This window comes from Thunnus thynnus, chromosome 18 (genome assembly GCF_963924715.1).
Source record: "Thunnus thynnus chromosome 18, fThuThy2.1, whole genome shotgun sequence".
Taxonomy (NCBI): domain Eukaryota; kingdom Metazoa; phylum Chordata; class Actinopteri; order Scombriformes; family Scombridae; genus Thunnus; species Thunnus thynnus.
In genome coordinates, this window is record NC_089534.1 from 21,870,700 (window position 1) to 21,884,809 (window position 14,110).

Genomic DNA, 14,110 nt, shown 5'->3' on the forward strand with positions numbered 1-14,110 from the left:
GCTCCAAAGTCCTTGCACAGAAAAAATGTAATTCAATATATTTTCCTGACAGATTTCTTTAAAAAAAAATACCACCAAACAAGATGTGAGATGTTTTACTCTTTGTCTCGTTGTTACAAAGGCTTACCATTTGTGATATTAAGGCCCATAGATAAAACACTTTATTGCTGGATACTTCAAAATTCTTTATTAAACTTTGAAACCCTTTTATTTCAAGTAAACATTTCTCTCATATAAATTAAAAGCAGCTTGCCCTTTATTGTTTCTGTGAATATGTCTCAGGGTGAACCATTGTTTGTCCCCATTTCCCTCTTAATAAGTGTTCCCACATTTTCCAACAATCCCAAGTTGATCAGTAGGGAACAATGGAAAGCAGAGGTAAATCTTCAAAATTCAAAAAAAATATTTATTTATTTATTCAAAAAAACCCCTACATATAACACTCTGTAGGAAAATGTCATGTCAAGTGATGGTGATGATTAGACCACTATATTTGATGTGGTGTATCCCTCTTCCACAACCAAGTGATGGACAGTATTTGTGACACCATTAAACTGCTTCAAAGAAAACAGAAACAGGAATAAAACTGTGAGAAGTAATGTGTTACTCTGAAATAATAAATTGAAATTACTATTGTAAGTCCCTGTATATGCCTGAATAAAGTTGACATTTTTAAACTGATTATTTGATATAAATGTCCCAAGCATTTCATCTGTTAGCCAGAGGTCTGTAACCCATCTCGCCTTCCAGCTGCTCTGCAGTGAGAGCGCCCAGCAGAGGCTGACAGTCTGGATTGAAGACAGAATAAGCGCTGAGTTCTCCAGGCTCACGGGCCGCTGGGCTACGGAGTCCTTCATAGAGCCAGTAGAAGAGGGAGATGACGAAGAAGGGGAGGCCAAACTCCAGTTCTGCAAACAGACCAAGGAGAACCAGCCAAAGCAGCACTTTCAGCAAAGTAAGGTTTGATAAGACAAGTTTTCTGGAAGACAGCCACCTCCCCAGAGCGCTGTCCAGCAGCCAGTCACTTTGGTCCTGCAGGGGACATGCAAGAAAAGTCAAGATATAAGATCAATACATTTCATCGGTGGAGTGCTTGTGCATTTACACTTAAAGTGGAATTTTACACATGAACAGTTGTATAATATCTTCTATAGCTCTGGAGGGAACTTTCTTAAGTATGAGACAATGACACTGATGATGTCATCGGGTTTATTTTGGCTTGGGCTTGAACACCTCAAACTAGGAGTAGAGTTTGAAAGATGTGGGCATTTACCGGGCAGCCATGGACTAAGAAAAGTCTATGCTAACTGTATATAAGGTAGTTGAAACTAGCTCCACCTCCAGCAGCTACAACAGTAACATGCTGCTCTAACACTGATGCTTCAGTATTAATAATCTAATGATGTCATATATAATAATATATCAGTCAGAGGGACCAAACCACTACTTTTACTGCAATACTTTAACTACATTTTGCTGCTAATACTTATGTATATTTAATTGGGAAGAATTTTCCTGCAGGGCTTTAACTTGTAATGGGGTATTTTTACATCGCTGTAATGGTACTTTTACTTCAGTAAAGGATCTTCCACCTCTGACATGAATTAATCAATAGAATTTCCAAACGTGGAGCCAAATGCAGTGAACATCAATATGTAAACCTTCAGAAACATTTAATCAGAAAGTTTATGAACTTCAGTCTTGATCCATAGTTTAAAAATAAATTAATCTTTCCCAGAAGCTGCTCATGAACATAATCTCACCTTGCTTTGAGAGCTGTGAGATGAAGTCCGGGTGTTTTCTGTCTGTTGACTGTCAGCTGATGTGTCAGTCTGAGCTGCTGAGTCTGTTACTGTCTCTGTTTTGGACTGCAGACTACCACACTGATCCTTTTTGGCAGCATGTTCAGCCTGTCGCCGTGCCCTGAACTCTGCAAGCTTTTGCTCCATCGATACTGACCTGCAGAGTTAAGTTTACACTAGCTTAACGTTATCGGGTGTATGTACGTGGCAAAACAGCTTGTACACGTTATTCAACACTTATCTCCAAGCTTCGCTTCGATAACACTATCAACAAGGTCTAGAGTAATTATGTTCACTGTTATTCACTTCTACTTCCTCTTAAACCACATTTTGGAGAGACTTCAATGTGAAACTAGCTTAATTTGTGATTTGTTTACCTTTTACATCCGCTTCTGCCTGAAAGGAGGAAATCATGTCGCAAAAAGCTTTACGACGCTGAAGTTAGCTTCCAATTCGTGCGTAAGGGAAAAGTTGAGAGGAAAGTAAAGGGGAGCATAAATAATAATATTTAGCCTCTGATTCATCGTTTTTGCACCACTTGCACTTGTTAAAGAGTGTTAGACATCGTAGTAAAGCCTTAACGCTGTTTCAAACCACTGTCAGTTTTGTCAAACATTTATTTTGCGTATGAAAACAGAAAAAAGGGTGATTCCACTGCTTTTTCCCATCCAGACCACATAAAACCACGTCCAGATAAAAAACCACAATATTTAGAACTGTCAAATCTGGATTAGATTGTCAAAGAGACTCCAGATACCCATTAAAACACTGTTTTAGATATGTGAAACATTTATTCTATTTGTGAAGACACAAAAAACTGTGATTTCACTACTTTTTCCCAAATCCTGACCGCATTAGACCAGATCCAGATCAAAACCCACTATATTTAGATTTGTCACATCTTAAAAAAAAGAATCTAGTCCAGATTTGACGAGTCTAAATATAGTAATTTTTTACAGAGAAATATCAGTAAAATCACACTTTTTTCTGTTTTCATGAGCAAAACAAAGGTTTCATAAATCTGAAAATGGGTTTAAGCAGCGTTCAGGCTTTTGCTACGAAGTCTAACACTTTTTCATAACACTTTTCATAAGTAAGTGTTGAAAAAACACAGATTCAGCCGCTTAAATATAATTAATTATGTTTCCCTTTACTTTTCCCTTAACTCCCAATCGGAAGCTAACTTCAACGTCGCGCTTTCGCTGCTAGCTCGGTTGTTTTCAGCAGTGTGGTGAGTACTGAAAACAGCACTGTAATTTTGAATATTTTGTTAAATTTGCATGCGTTTTGTCTTTTGTTTTACTGCTTCAACCGTCCTCTAAGCCAGCTAAGACTGAGCTATCGAAAGAGGAAAAGTAACGGTCGGTAGATGTTGAACAAACGTCGAGCTCATCATCACAACCGCACCACGTCTTCTTTAGTTTCTTGTCATCTCAAAAGACAAGTTAACTTTACTCGCTTTATTGTCACATAAACGAGAGGAAAAGCATCATTATACTGTCGCTGGATGCATATTTAACGTTACTGCTTGCTTCAAATGTAACGCTAGGTCCAAGCTAACTACTAGCTTCCTGAGATCATAGTGTGCAAACATTATGTAGCATTTACACCCTCAATGAATTGTACATTATACATTTAACTATATAAACAAATAAAGTTTCATGATTTACAGTGGTGGAAGAAGTACTGAGATATTTTACGTAAAGGACAGGTTCACATGATTTCAAGTCTGTCTTAAAACAGTCAGGAGCCCAAATGAACATTGATATAGGTTTTTCTTGCTTTAATCATTCCTCCTGTTCATACTGACCATTAGCAGATCCCTTCATAATGAACTGACAATGTAAGTGATGGAGACCAAAATCCACAGTCCTCCTTCTGTGCAAAAATGTATTTAAAAGTTTATCTGAAGCTAATATGAAGCTTCAGTCGTCCAAATGAGTCAAATCAAGTAGAAATCTTTCAACGTTACAGTCTTTTTAGTGGCAAAGTCCTCTCTGTTTGTCACTATACCTCCACCGCATTTTAACAGGGAAACACTGTATTGGTAGCAAAATGTACTTAAATAAAGTAAAAGTACTCATTATGCAAAGTGTCCCTATTTAGCGTGTTTAAAAAATATATTATTGAAATATTAATACTAGGCTAATATTTTGACTTTTACATGTAAGCAGCATTTAAAATGTATCAATGCAAAGCTAATCCTAACGACATATACAGTTGGGTAGTCTGGTCTGTAACAATGCTGTTTCACGTTTTCTCATAAAATATTGATCTGAAAAGTAGTAACTATAGCTGTGAAATAAATTCAAGGGAGTAAAAAGTACAATATTTCCCTCTGAAATGTAGTGGAGTGGAAGTATATAGTAGCATAAAATGGAAGTAAAGTACAAGTACCTCAAAATTGTACCTAAGTACAGTACTTTAGTAAATGTACTTAGTTACTTTCCACCACTGCTGATTTTCTATCTGCAAGTATCAAAGTTTGTTTGGAACAGTACATCTGTCCTTTGGTACCATTCATTCCTGATTATGAGGTTCATATGTGAGTTGAGGTTTTTGTATGTCTGTCTCTTGTACCTCCAGACATGGCGTCAGCTCCAGCACAGCAGCCCACCCTGACTGTCGAGCAGACCAGAGGTGAGAACACTTCTTACTTAACGCGTCCTCTTCCCTCACCCCATGTTAGGTTCATCTCTGGCTAGCCAGTCCTTCACAAAAGCCCAGCCGTCACAGTCACCTCTGCCTTATTACAGTGATGACGTTCTTGCTTTTGGTTTTTCAGTATGATTCCAAGGTTGTGATTTTGTTAGGACAGAAGATGCCTTCAATCCTTTTCGTTTTGGTTTCCTTCCGGAGAGGAAGAACATGATGTGTGAGATCTTGAAGCAGAGAGTTTAATAAAGTGTAGTAAAGTCATGTCCAGAGTAGCCAGAGCTCAACAGACAGGACCTTTAAACAGTTTATTTTTTCTTTATGTTGAATAAAATTTAGATCTGGCGATGATGCTGTTTGATAATTTGATCTTGAACTTTAGAGCAACCTGTCAGCTGATCTGTCAGCTGTGTCCACTTTCAAAAGCAAATTGAAAACGCTTTCATTTTCTCAGGTTTATGGTCAGTTGCTGTATCTGTGTGGTGATCTGGACCCCTAACGTATCTTTGGGAGGATGGGTATTTGCACATGCATTGTATTTAGGGCCGCAACCAGCGATTATAGTCATTATTGATTAGTCTGCTGACTATTTTCTCCATTAATCGATTAATCGCTTCGTCTGTAAAAGGCCTGTTATAATTTCTTAGAGCCCATGATGACGTCTTCTTGATTTGTCTGATCAACAGTCCAACATCTAAAGATATTCAGTTTACTATCATGTGTGACACAGGAAAGCTTCAAATCCTCATCTGACAACCAATTTTCATGTTTGCTTAAAAAATGACTGCAATGATATTAAATTATCATAATAGTTGCTGATTAATTTGCTGTTGACCGATCGTTGCAGCTCTAATTTTAACACATTGAGTTGACTTGTGATAAAATGTTCCATATGAATAAAATCCCTGGTATTTACATGTGCATACTATATAAACAGAACAACTACTGATGTTTGTGTTTGTTTGTTTGACAGTGGTGCTCAGTGAGGTGATCCAGGCCTTCTCGGTACCAGAGAACGCAGCGAGGATGGAGGAGGCACGAGAGAGCGCCTGCAACGACATGGGCAAGATGCTGCAGCTCGTGCTCCCCGTGGCCACCATGATCCAACAAGAGGTCATCAAAGCTTACGGCTTTAACAACGAAGGAGAGGGTGAGACTTTCCAGATGTTAATAAAAGAAATATTTAGGCACTCGTTCTTTGACTAGATGTTAATATGCTTACACTTGTCATCCTTGAGAAACATACAGATGTACTTTGTGTCTGTTAAACCAACCCAAGCGGCACCTAACAGGATGTTTCATAGGACGCTATTTATAAGTTTGATTTGGTCTGCTTCACTTTCAGGCGTCCTAAAATTTGCCAGACTGGTGAAGATGTATGAAACCCAGGACCCTGAAATTGCCGCCATGTCGGTTAAACTGAAGTCTCTCCTACTGCCGCCGCTGTCAACACCACCTATAGGAGGTGCCATTCCAGCTTCATAGGAATTATTTACGTTATTTACTTTGGTTAATTGCAAATTGTCTGCGAGGTCACTTGTGTGTAATGCTTTGAGGATCCACATGACCATACTGTATTTAAGATCCTGTCTACAGTCTATCTGCCTTTCCCGAGACACTAAAACATACAATACCAATACATTAATACGTTCCAACATGATCAACTTCGTACCTTATCTACATTATGGTTTAATTTCCTTGCAAAAAATGTTAAATTATTGCTTTTAAAATGTTTCACTACTTATTTGTTTCATATTACACTTTGGCCATTTTCTTGTGTTATTGAACTGTAAACATTTTCTTTTAATACCATCTTTTATACCATTTTTATATGCTGTCAAATGTTATTAAATGTCATTCTTTTGTTGTGTATTAAAACTCAAAAGGTTTTCTGTGAAGTCATGTGGTATTAATGGAGAAAAAGTGAAAAACAATAACATCCATATACATAACTTTATTATTGCAGTAAGGCTTTGGCAAGAACCTCTTCATATGTTTACATGTTTTTAAAAATACTTAAGTGCTTACACACATATACATATATACACACACATCTCCTCAAAGGCAACTTTCTTTAGACAGTCCGGTTAAAACATTCCAACGTATAAAATCTGATTTCATGTCTGCTTCTTTCTTCTGTGCGATGTTTTATGTTTGGGTTCATGCAGACATGACGACACGATCATGCCAGGAGAGTTTTATGATAAAAAAAAAGACTATTCAAGATAAATGATACTAAAGTGTCCCGGATTCTGAAATCCTCTACATGAAATACAATAGTTTCCATTAATTATAAAGTGCTCTTTTTTTCTTTTTTTTTTAAAGGCAAACAGTGCAAAACCAGTGCACCCAGCACCCAGTAAACAAACATGAGAAGAATTGTCGAGCAGGTGTATATTCTGATTTTAAAATCTGACAAATCTTTTTGTGTCCTGTGCATAATCACCCGGCAGCCATTCTGGTCCAGTGTTGTTTCTATGTGTGTAGAAAAATAATAATAAAAAAAAAAAAATCAGAGGGAGAAATTCTGTTTAATTTCTTCCGTCTGGGTGTCAGCCAAGAATCATTTTCTGTACGAGGGAGAGAGTTTGCTGATACATAAAATAAAAAAAGTCTGATATTGCTGAGCTCATCATGAGCAGTGCTCCCTCTTGTGGTGAAAAGTGTTTTAGTTTTTCAGCTCTGGTCACAACAATGGAGAAGAACCAGGCAGAGGTGCAGGAGACAAGGGAGGACAACTTTTACATCTCAAAGTGACGGAAGATGCTTTCAACATAGCTCAGTACCCTCTGCCAGTCCGGTCCGTCTGCCTTCAGCATGTCGTCCGCTGTCTGTCACACAGGTGCCGTGAAAAGACCAGAAGATGTGTTATTATGTACTGTGAGAACTGCGAGTAAAGCTCCTCTGTGAGAAGGCTGTCAAAGAAAACTACACATCAATCATAAATCTGATGTGACACTGCCAGTTAAACTCACATAATATATCATTTTCCAAATACATTTTGTGAAAACCTGCACTGAACATCAGGAGTATTCGTGCAGAATGTCTCACCAGTGTGGCAGAGATTCCCACATCTTCTCCTGTCTTAAAAGCCAAGTCCAGATTCTCCTTCTGTAAAAACACAACATTAAACCAAAAGCAACTTTTATGCAAATTAAGACGTTCTTAGACTTTCAGAATGGATTCTCGAATGTGATCACCTGTGAAACGTCCTGTAAAGTCATTATGACCATTAGTGACTGTAGCTGATATCTTCTTCATTCTGTCTCTGACAGCCTTTAAAGGCTTGTACTTGTGTTAAAGGTTTTTTGTAAATTAATTAACTTGAATTCCATTGTGGTGATCTGCCTCACTTTTTCTTGTGAGAATCAATAGTTTTACCTTGTCTGCTGGGTCGAGGCTGTTGTAAGGGATGTGAGTCGGTAAGTAAGTGTGATAAACAGCACAGAACGCCAGTCCGTCCTCCCAGCTGCTGCTGAAGTTGGTGATCTCAATATTCTGCCACAAAACATACTTGATGAAGACCAACTAGTAAAATGTATTTTTAATTGCACATCCTGAACTCCACTTAATTTTACAGATGCTTTTACAAGGCTGAAACTCTCCTCTCTCACCTTATAACCTTGGGTACGACTTTGGCACCAGCGCAGCAGGGAGTTTCTTCTGGAGCCGCCATGACGCCGCAGCAGAGCACTGAAACCATCCTGAGGTCTGAGTTGGCAAGAGAAGGTTTCACCAAGATTTCATATGAACCAGTTCACACTTTACAAGTTTAACGATGGAATTTGTAATATCACAAAGTTTTGCCAAGTTATTCATTACAATCGTTTTATCATTCAATTAATGTGGATAAATGCAAGAGGACATTTTTTTCAAGCACATTTAAAAAGGTCCTGAATTTGTGATGGATTTGAAAACTGCTCTGCTGAACATTTACCAGCTTCTCAGTATAAACAGACAGCTACTGCAGTCTGAGTGGGTGTTGATGTGTCAGGTCAGAATTGAAGAAAAGGACCTAATAGTTACTTACTTAAAGGAGTCTGAGCTTTGTTCTTCTTCCTGTTTTCCTGCGACACACAAACGCAGCCACAATCATACCAATTGTATACTTAATAAAGGATCATTATGGCAGTACACTATATTTTTCTTGTTGTCAGAAATACCCTTAAAATATCCAAAACAAGGAATTGATCCTACTAACAAGCACTGCCTGTGTAGGCAAAGCCTGAAATAGGTTATTCCTCACTGTTTTTCTATTACCATGAACACAGCCTCTATAGTTTGAGTCAATCCCATACATACAAATACCTCATCCTGGTACCATAAATACTAGTTAACGGCTGAAAATGGTCCCTAATAAATATACAAATGACTCCTGTTTGGGTAACATTCCACAGTGCTGAGGAAATTACTCAGCTTTCTTTTAAAAATGAAAGTATGCTGTATATTCGTGACCCATTTTTAAAGATTTATACTTCAGTTTGAACAAATGGGCTTTGGGCTGAGTACAAACATTTATGATATCACCAGGCTCATCCTTTAAGTTGTCAAAAAGAACATAATGGATGGTTTGTAGGTTTAAACTCACCTGTATAAAAGCTGGACCAGCTGTCCTGCCGCTGTAAAATACGGTCCATCCTTCTCCCTTTTGTCGGCTCTTGTTTCTGGAAGAGTTTATAGAGAAAATCATGGATGGATTCTACGTACAGTACAAAGACCTACTGTGATTTAATCATATCAACACCTCCATCCATTCATCAGTCTGTAATAAGATTCCATACTGTATCAATATTGTAAAAAGTACATTTTCATATCAATTGCACTAGTGTTGTACCTTGCATAGTGGCAATGTTGTGCTTGTGTTTCTTGAGCTTCCAGTCTGACTGGGGGAGTCGGTTGGCAGCGGGAGACGAGACAGACTCCTGAAAAACAGAAAGTTTGGACGCTTGATGAGGGTTTTTTTGTAATAAGAGTCAATCTGATGTGAGCTTTCATGTAGACTCACCAAGATCTTTCAGACAGCATCATAATCCTCCTTGGATCTCTTTGCTCACGATCCCCCTCTTTTTTCTTCTCCAGGGCAGCCAAACTACGAAGGTATCCCTCCGCCACCCCCTTTCCTGTCAGCTGTGTGCTCCCTGATCCATTTCTCTCCTCAGGACTATGACCCACATCTTTAGCATCCATCCCTTCATCTTCCTCATGCTCCTCTTTCTGCTTTTCCCCATTTTTTGCTTTAATCTCTGCTTCAGCTTCATCCACAGCTTTCTGTGTCTCCTCTTCCTCAGACTCTTGTCTCTTTGCCTTTTTATCACAATCTGTTATGTCTTTCACCCTGCGTGCGCTCCTCAGTGCTTCCAGCTCAGCTCGCTCCTGCTGCTGCTGCAGGGTGAGATCAGACAGTCTACCGCAGACGTCTCTGTGCTCAGTCCTCAGACTCTCCAGTTCTCTTTCCTTTTCCTGCTGGTTGCTTAGCGCCTGGGCCAGCTGGTTCTCTACAGCCCTGTGGCTCTCCTGGAGCAAACCCAGAGCCTGCTCTGCTTCGACTCGCAGCCGGTCGGCCACAGACACCGCTACCTGCAGGTCACACTGGAACTGATGCCACTCCAACTTCTCCGTCTGTCATGGAGGACAGAAGAAAGAGGGTCAAATGGAAAAGAAACAGTTATTTGAACTGAAAATCCAGTCTTTCTCAATATCACTATGATTTTCATATTACTGGTGCCTCGGCTCTCTTCCTATATAAATATTTATATAAATTTAGCACTGAAAGTCACAAGCAAGTAACTGATATCAGTCTTTAAACACAACCTTAGCTATTTGAATATGTATGCCGCAGTGATGTCACATGACTTTATGAATAGTTATAAGACCAAAATGCCAAAGAAAAAGTAAACAAACTTAGAAGAGCTTATTCATTTTCTAACACATAAAACAATTTGCAAGTTTCCTGTGTTTTTAAAGACGTAACTTAAGGCTTCATGTAATAAACAAAAACAAAAGTCACTATTGCACAACCAATAAATGGTTTGTGAGGTCCAGGAAATTTCTGGCGTCTTAAGGTGTCTCATGTGACCTGCAGTTTCAACTCACCCTCAGGGTCTCTTTCAGGCTGTGCACCTCCTCCACCAGCTCATCTCTCTTTGTTATCAAGTGCCTGAGCAGCTCTGACAGACGAGTCAAACAAAAAAAGCAAACAAGGTTGAGTGAAAATAGATTCAAGTCTGCCAACTGTAATCATATTTAATTTACTAGAGAGCAACATTATTAATATAACACCATTCCATTAAGTGTTTAGAGTCCCTTTCTACTCAAAAATGGGTTTTGCTTAATGTTACTTTATTCTGATGTTTGAGCTTCACTGTGCAGAATGATGCAAGTGCAGAGTTTGACACTAGAAGAGTGTTTTCTTATATTCAAAGTTTCATTATGCTGTAATTAAACCTACGAGCATGATTTGTGACATCACAACTAGTTTGGAGCCAATCATGGTCCAGTATGCAACTTACACAAGTGAGATGTAGAAACTTGAAGCCTCCAGTGCACAAACACTGAGAATAGACTTTACAGTGAAGTAGGAGAGATTTTGTGTCCAGCAGTTAAACTTCTGAGATGAAATATATTTGCATGTTCTTTTAAATAAGGGAGATGTAATTTTAAGTATTTTTAATGAGGTAATCAAACATAACTTATTATTACATAAATTATTATTCAAAGCAGAGTATTTTTATGTCTTAAAACATGCCTGGGGGGAATTTTTAAAGGACTCGTGAGTAAGATTTAGTGGCATCTAGCTGTGAGGTTGCAGATTGCAACCACATGAATACAACTCCCCTTCCAAGCATGTAGGAGAACCTATGGTGGTCATAAAACTTGCAAAAAACACAAAAGGCCCTCTATAGAGCCAGTGTCCATTCTGGGCTACTGTAGAAACATAGCGGTACAACATGGTGGGCTCCGTGAAAGAGGACCCGCTCCCTATATAGATATAAAGGCTCATTCTAAGGTTAAAAAAACACAACGACTCTTATTTTCAGGTGATTATACACTAATTAAAACATACTTATGAATATTATATTCCATTTCTGCCAAGTCTGTTCCGCTAGATGCCATTAATTTATACACACTGCACCTTTAAATCAATCCAAAGAATTAATTACTTACAATCATGTTTTATCAATAACCTATAACTAGGCAGGTAAACACAAGGTACTCATGATCCTTTTCATTGAGATTTACTTCAAGTAGGAGGAGGAGACAAACTCTGCTGCCTTTGCAATTTCTACTGGTCTCCAATAGAGGTCAATAACTGATTATTTTAAGCAAGTTTAAGGAAACATAACAGTGAAGAACAGAAGGCCTACCTACTGCTCCTGTGATAACGTCAGTGTTGGGGGTTAGACCCAGTGAGGCCTGGTAATGCTCCATCAGACTGAGTAAAACCAGGGTCATCTCCTCCCCGGCTCTCTCTGCTGCAGCCTGTGGTTCCAGTCCGCTGTCCCGCTCCTGCCAGCTCTGCTCTGAAGGCGATTCTCTGGACGGATGAGGTGACGCTGGGCTGCCCAAACTGTCCGCCGTACTCCCGTGCCTCGCTGCTGCATCGCTCACGTTTGTCTCCGAGGAGGTGATGCTGTCTACACTTATCATGGCCCATTCTGAGGGAGCAGACAGTTTCTGTGTCTGTGTCCAGTCTGCAACCGGAGAGGTGGTGGAGGGGGTGGTGTTGCCAGTCTCCGGTGATGGCGTTCCTTTCTGCAGCTCCTTATTAGAGGAAGCTGCAGAGGATAAGGCCATGCCAGTCAGCTCTGCCTCTGAGGGCGTGGTGGGAGGCGTGTGGAAGAAATCTAAAGGAGAACCTGAGAGGAAGAACAGAAGCAAAAGGCATAGAGCTAACAGAAAAAAAATGAGCCTCAAATCATCTAATAAAAGTTGAAAACACTTCAGTGTGCTGAATGCAAAGTCTCCACTGCCTCTCCTCAATGCAGATGTAAGCACTCGGTGTCCACCCCCCCTATTTACTGTCCTGGGCTGACTGATGCAGCAAAAAGCCTCTCCTGCCAGTGTCTCGGCTGGCAAACACACACTGTTCCCCCATGTGGCAGGATCCAGGAAGGGAGACGATTTTCCCCTGATCTGCTATCTAGCTGCTCTCACTGCTACCACCAGGCGATTACACCCATCATCAGTGCTGCCAGTATTCTGCAGACATACTCTCAGAGATTTAGAGCAAGTAGCAGTTTAGTTTAGTTTCTGTATCATGAAACATTCTCTAAAGTGTCGCCTGTCGCTGAAAAATGACATTTAAGCCATTTGATTTATTTGGCATTTATGCATTGGTTGTTCACTCTTGCAGATTTACGCAGGCTGCAGGGATTAGACTCAGATCTCTCATGCTTCCCATCCTTGCCCTTGTGTTGTATACTGCAGGATTTTGCAGTGTCATCATTTCAGTGGCAGCAGCATGATGTTGTCTATTCAGCTACAGTAGCGTGTTCACAGGGGAGCTATTCTCATATTCTAAGCCTGAGTCTATTTCCTGCACACTGACAGCCGAGAGAGGGAAGCCAAGAGCAGCATTTTAAACAGCTGTAAGTGCGAATTAAACTGAAAGAACGGCCGACTGACTAGCTTCAATTAGAAAAGAAGACGTGTAGCAGCTGCACGGGGCAGTTTCACACATTAGTTGAGCCAATTGACAGCTGGTCCGTGACACTTTAAAACAAATGATATTGAAGGCATGATAGACCCAAAACACGGTATCTATCGGTTTGTACTTCACTGCAAAGTTCTGATTCATCACTTTTTGTGTGCCAAGAAAGGTTTCTGCAAGCATGCAATACCTGACATCAGAGCTTCATTAGGATAAAGAGGTTAAATCTACAGCGTGGTGCTCACCTCTTGTGCAACCCCACTTTGTGATTTTACCTCATACAAGTATACTTTAATGTAAAAATCTTATAAAAAGACATAATTTAACTTAGTTAAACGAAGCATTCTGTCTTTCTTATACCTGTATTTTCTTATTCCTGCTTTGGTAGGTACATACTCAACCTCATATGAAATGGTTTGTGCTGCACTAGCACTGCTCTGTCAGTGTGCTTTGGGTAAACAAAAGGATATGATAAATGGTCTTTGCAATTACATTTCCATGGAATAAGGGAGACATTTCAAGCAGGATTTCCAGTACAAATGTCCAAGCCTTTTTATAAGCTTTTTATGAAGTGTCCAAACACACACTGACACACTGACACAGAGAACACATGAGAGAAAGCTCTAAAAATATCCAGTCTTACAGCTTCATGGACTGAAAGGTTCAAAACATATCAGAAACTGGCCACACTGTATACATAATGTATGTGTGTGTGGGAGACAGCATCTGCATTCTGGCATTTTCCATCATAGTGTTTCAAAACACAACCATGTCTGTGCTCAGGTACCTGTATGAACGTGGCTGTCTTTGCCAGTATGGTTACCCATGATGCAGCAGGGATGGGTAGCTGCACAGGTTATCCCAGTGTCCTTCACTCCGCCCTCTGTTTTCTGAGGCTCGCTGCTGTCTAGAGGAGAGGGAAAGAATATAAATATTTCATGACTCACTGCTGAACTTTTGATCAGCAGAACAAAATGAGTCTTTAAAAAAAAAAAAAAAAAAA

General features: G+C 39.6%; 3 protein-coding genes across 6 annotated transcripts in view; 1 reads left to right on the forward strand and 2 right to left on the reverse strand.

Moving 5' to 3' along the window:
• Positions 1-170: 170 nt before the first annotated feature.
• On the reverse strand, positions 171-3,552 carry saysd1 (SAYSVFN motif domain containing 1). Of its 2 annotated transcripts, none has more exons than XM_067572182.1 (3): positions 3,503-3,552; positions 1,764-1,959; positions 171-1,032 (listed from the first exon to the last, which is right to left on the reverse strand). In XM_067572182.1, exons 2-3 carry the CDS (start codon positions 1,947-1,949, stop codon positions 709-711), a joined length of 510 nt encoding a protein of 169 aa, XP_067428283.1. In that variant the 5' UTR covers positions 1,950-1,959; positions 3,503-3,552; the 3' UTR covers positions 171-708. The 2 variants fall into 2 exon arrangements, with proteins under 2 accessions (XP_067428283.1, XP_067428282.1); XM_067572181.1 differs by lacking the exon at positions 3,503-3,552 and adding an exon at positions 2,180-2,819.
• Positions 2,936-7,020, forward strand: grcc10 (gene rich cluster, C10 gene). The gene is made up of 4 exons (XM_067572183.1): positions 2,936-3,033; positions 4,389-4,442; positions 5,431-5,607; positions 5,803-7,020. The coding sequence occupies exons 2-4, from the start codon at positions 4,391-4,393 to the stop codon at positions 5,940-5,942; spliced, it is 369 nt and encodes a 122-aa protein (XP_067428284.1). The 5' UTR covers positions 2,936-3,033; positions 4,389-4,390; the 3' UTR covers positions 5,943-7,020.
• The window catches only part of LOC137169156 (cytospin-A-like), a 94,266-nt gene continuing 86,552 nt past the window's right edge, over positions 6,397-14,110 (reverse strand). For all 3 annotated transcript variants that reach the window (XM_067572174.1, XM_067572173.1, XM_067572175.1), the window contains 11 exons: positions 13,895-14,014; positions 11,822-12,313; positions 10,551-10,624; positions 9,463-10,076; positions 9,292-9,379; positions 9,046-9,121; positions 8,488-8,524; positions 8,072-8,168; positions 7,839-7,955; positions 7,509-7,568; positions 6,397-7,288 (listed from right to left, as the gene is read on the reverse strand). In XM_067572174.1, the coding sequence (XP_067428275.1) occupies positions 7,199-7,288; positions 7,509-7,568; positions 7,839-7,955; positions 8,072-8,168; positions 8,488-8,524; positions 9,046-9,121; positions 9,292-9,379; positions 9,463-10,076; positions 10,551-10,624; positions 11,822-12,313; positions 13,895-13,934 (1,785 nt within the window). In that variant the 5' untranslated portion in view covers positions 13,935-14,014 and the 3' untranslated portion in view covers positions 6,397-7,198. The remainder of the gene's footprint in view (positions 7,289-7,508; positions 7,569-7,838; positions 7,956-8,071; positions 8,169-8,487; positions 8,525-9,045; positions 9,122-9,291; positions 9,380-9,462; positions 10,077-10,550; positions 10,625-11,821; positions 12,314-13,894; positions 14,015-14,110) is intronic.

Excerpts from the sequence above, each read along its gene's own strand:
- grcc10 (XM_067572183.1), top strand. The coding sequence starts at position 4,391 with ATGGCGTCAGCTCCAGCACAGCAGCCCACCCTGACTGTCGAGCAGACC. Across the intron at positions 4,443-5,430 it reads GACTGTCGAGCAGACCAGAG|TGGTGCTCAGTGAGGTGATC; the intron begins GTGAGAACACTT and ends TTTGTTTGACAG. Across the intron at positions 5,608-5,802 it reads CTTTAACAACGAAGGAGAGG|GCGTCCTAAAATTTGCCAGA; the intron begins GTGAGACTTTCC and ends CTTCACTTTCAG.
- saysd1 (XM_067572182.1), bottom strand. The coding sequence starts at position 1,949 with ATGGAGCAAAAGCTTGCAGAGTTCAGGGCACGGCGACAGGCTGAACAT. Across the intron at positions 1,033-1,763 it reads CTCACAGCTCTCAAAGCAAG|GACCAAAGTGACTGGCTGCT; the intron begins GTGAGATTATGT and ends TGTCCCCTGCAG.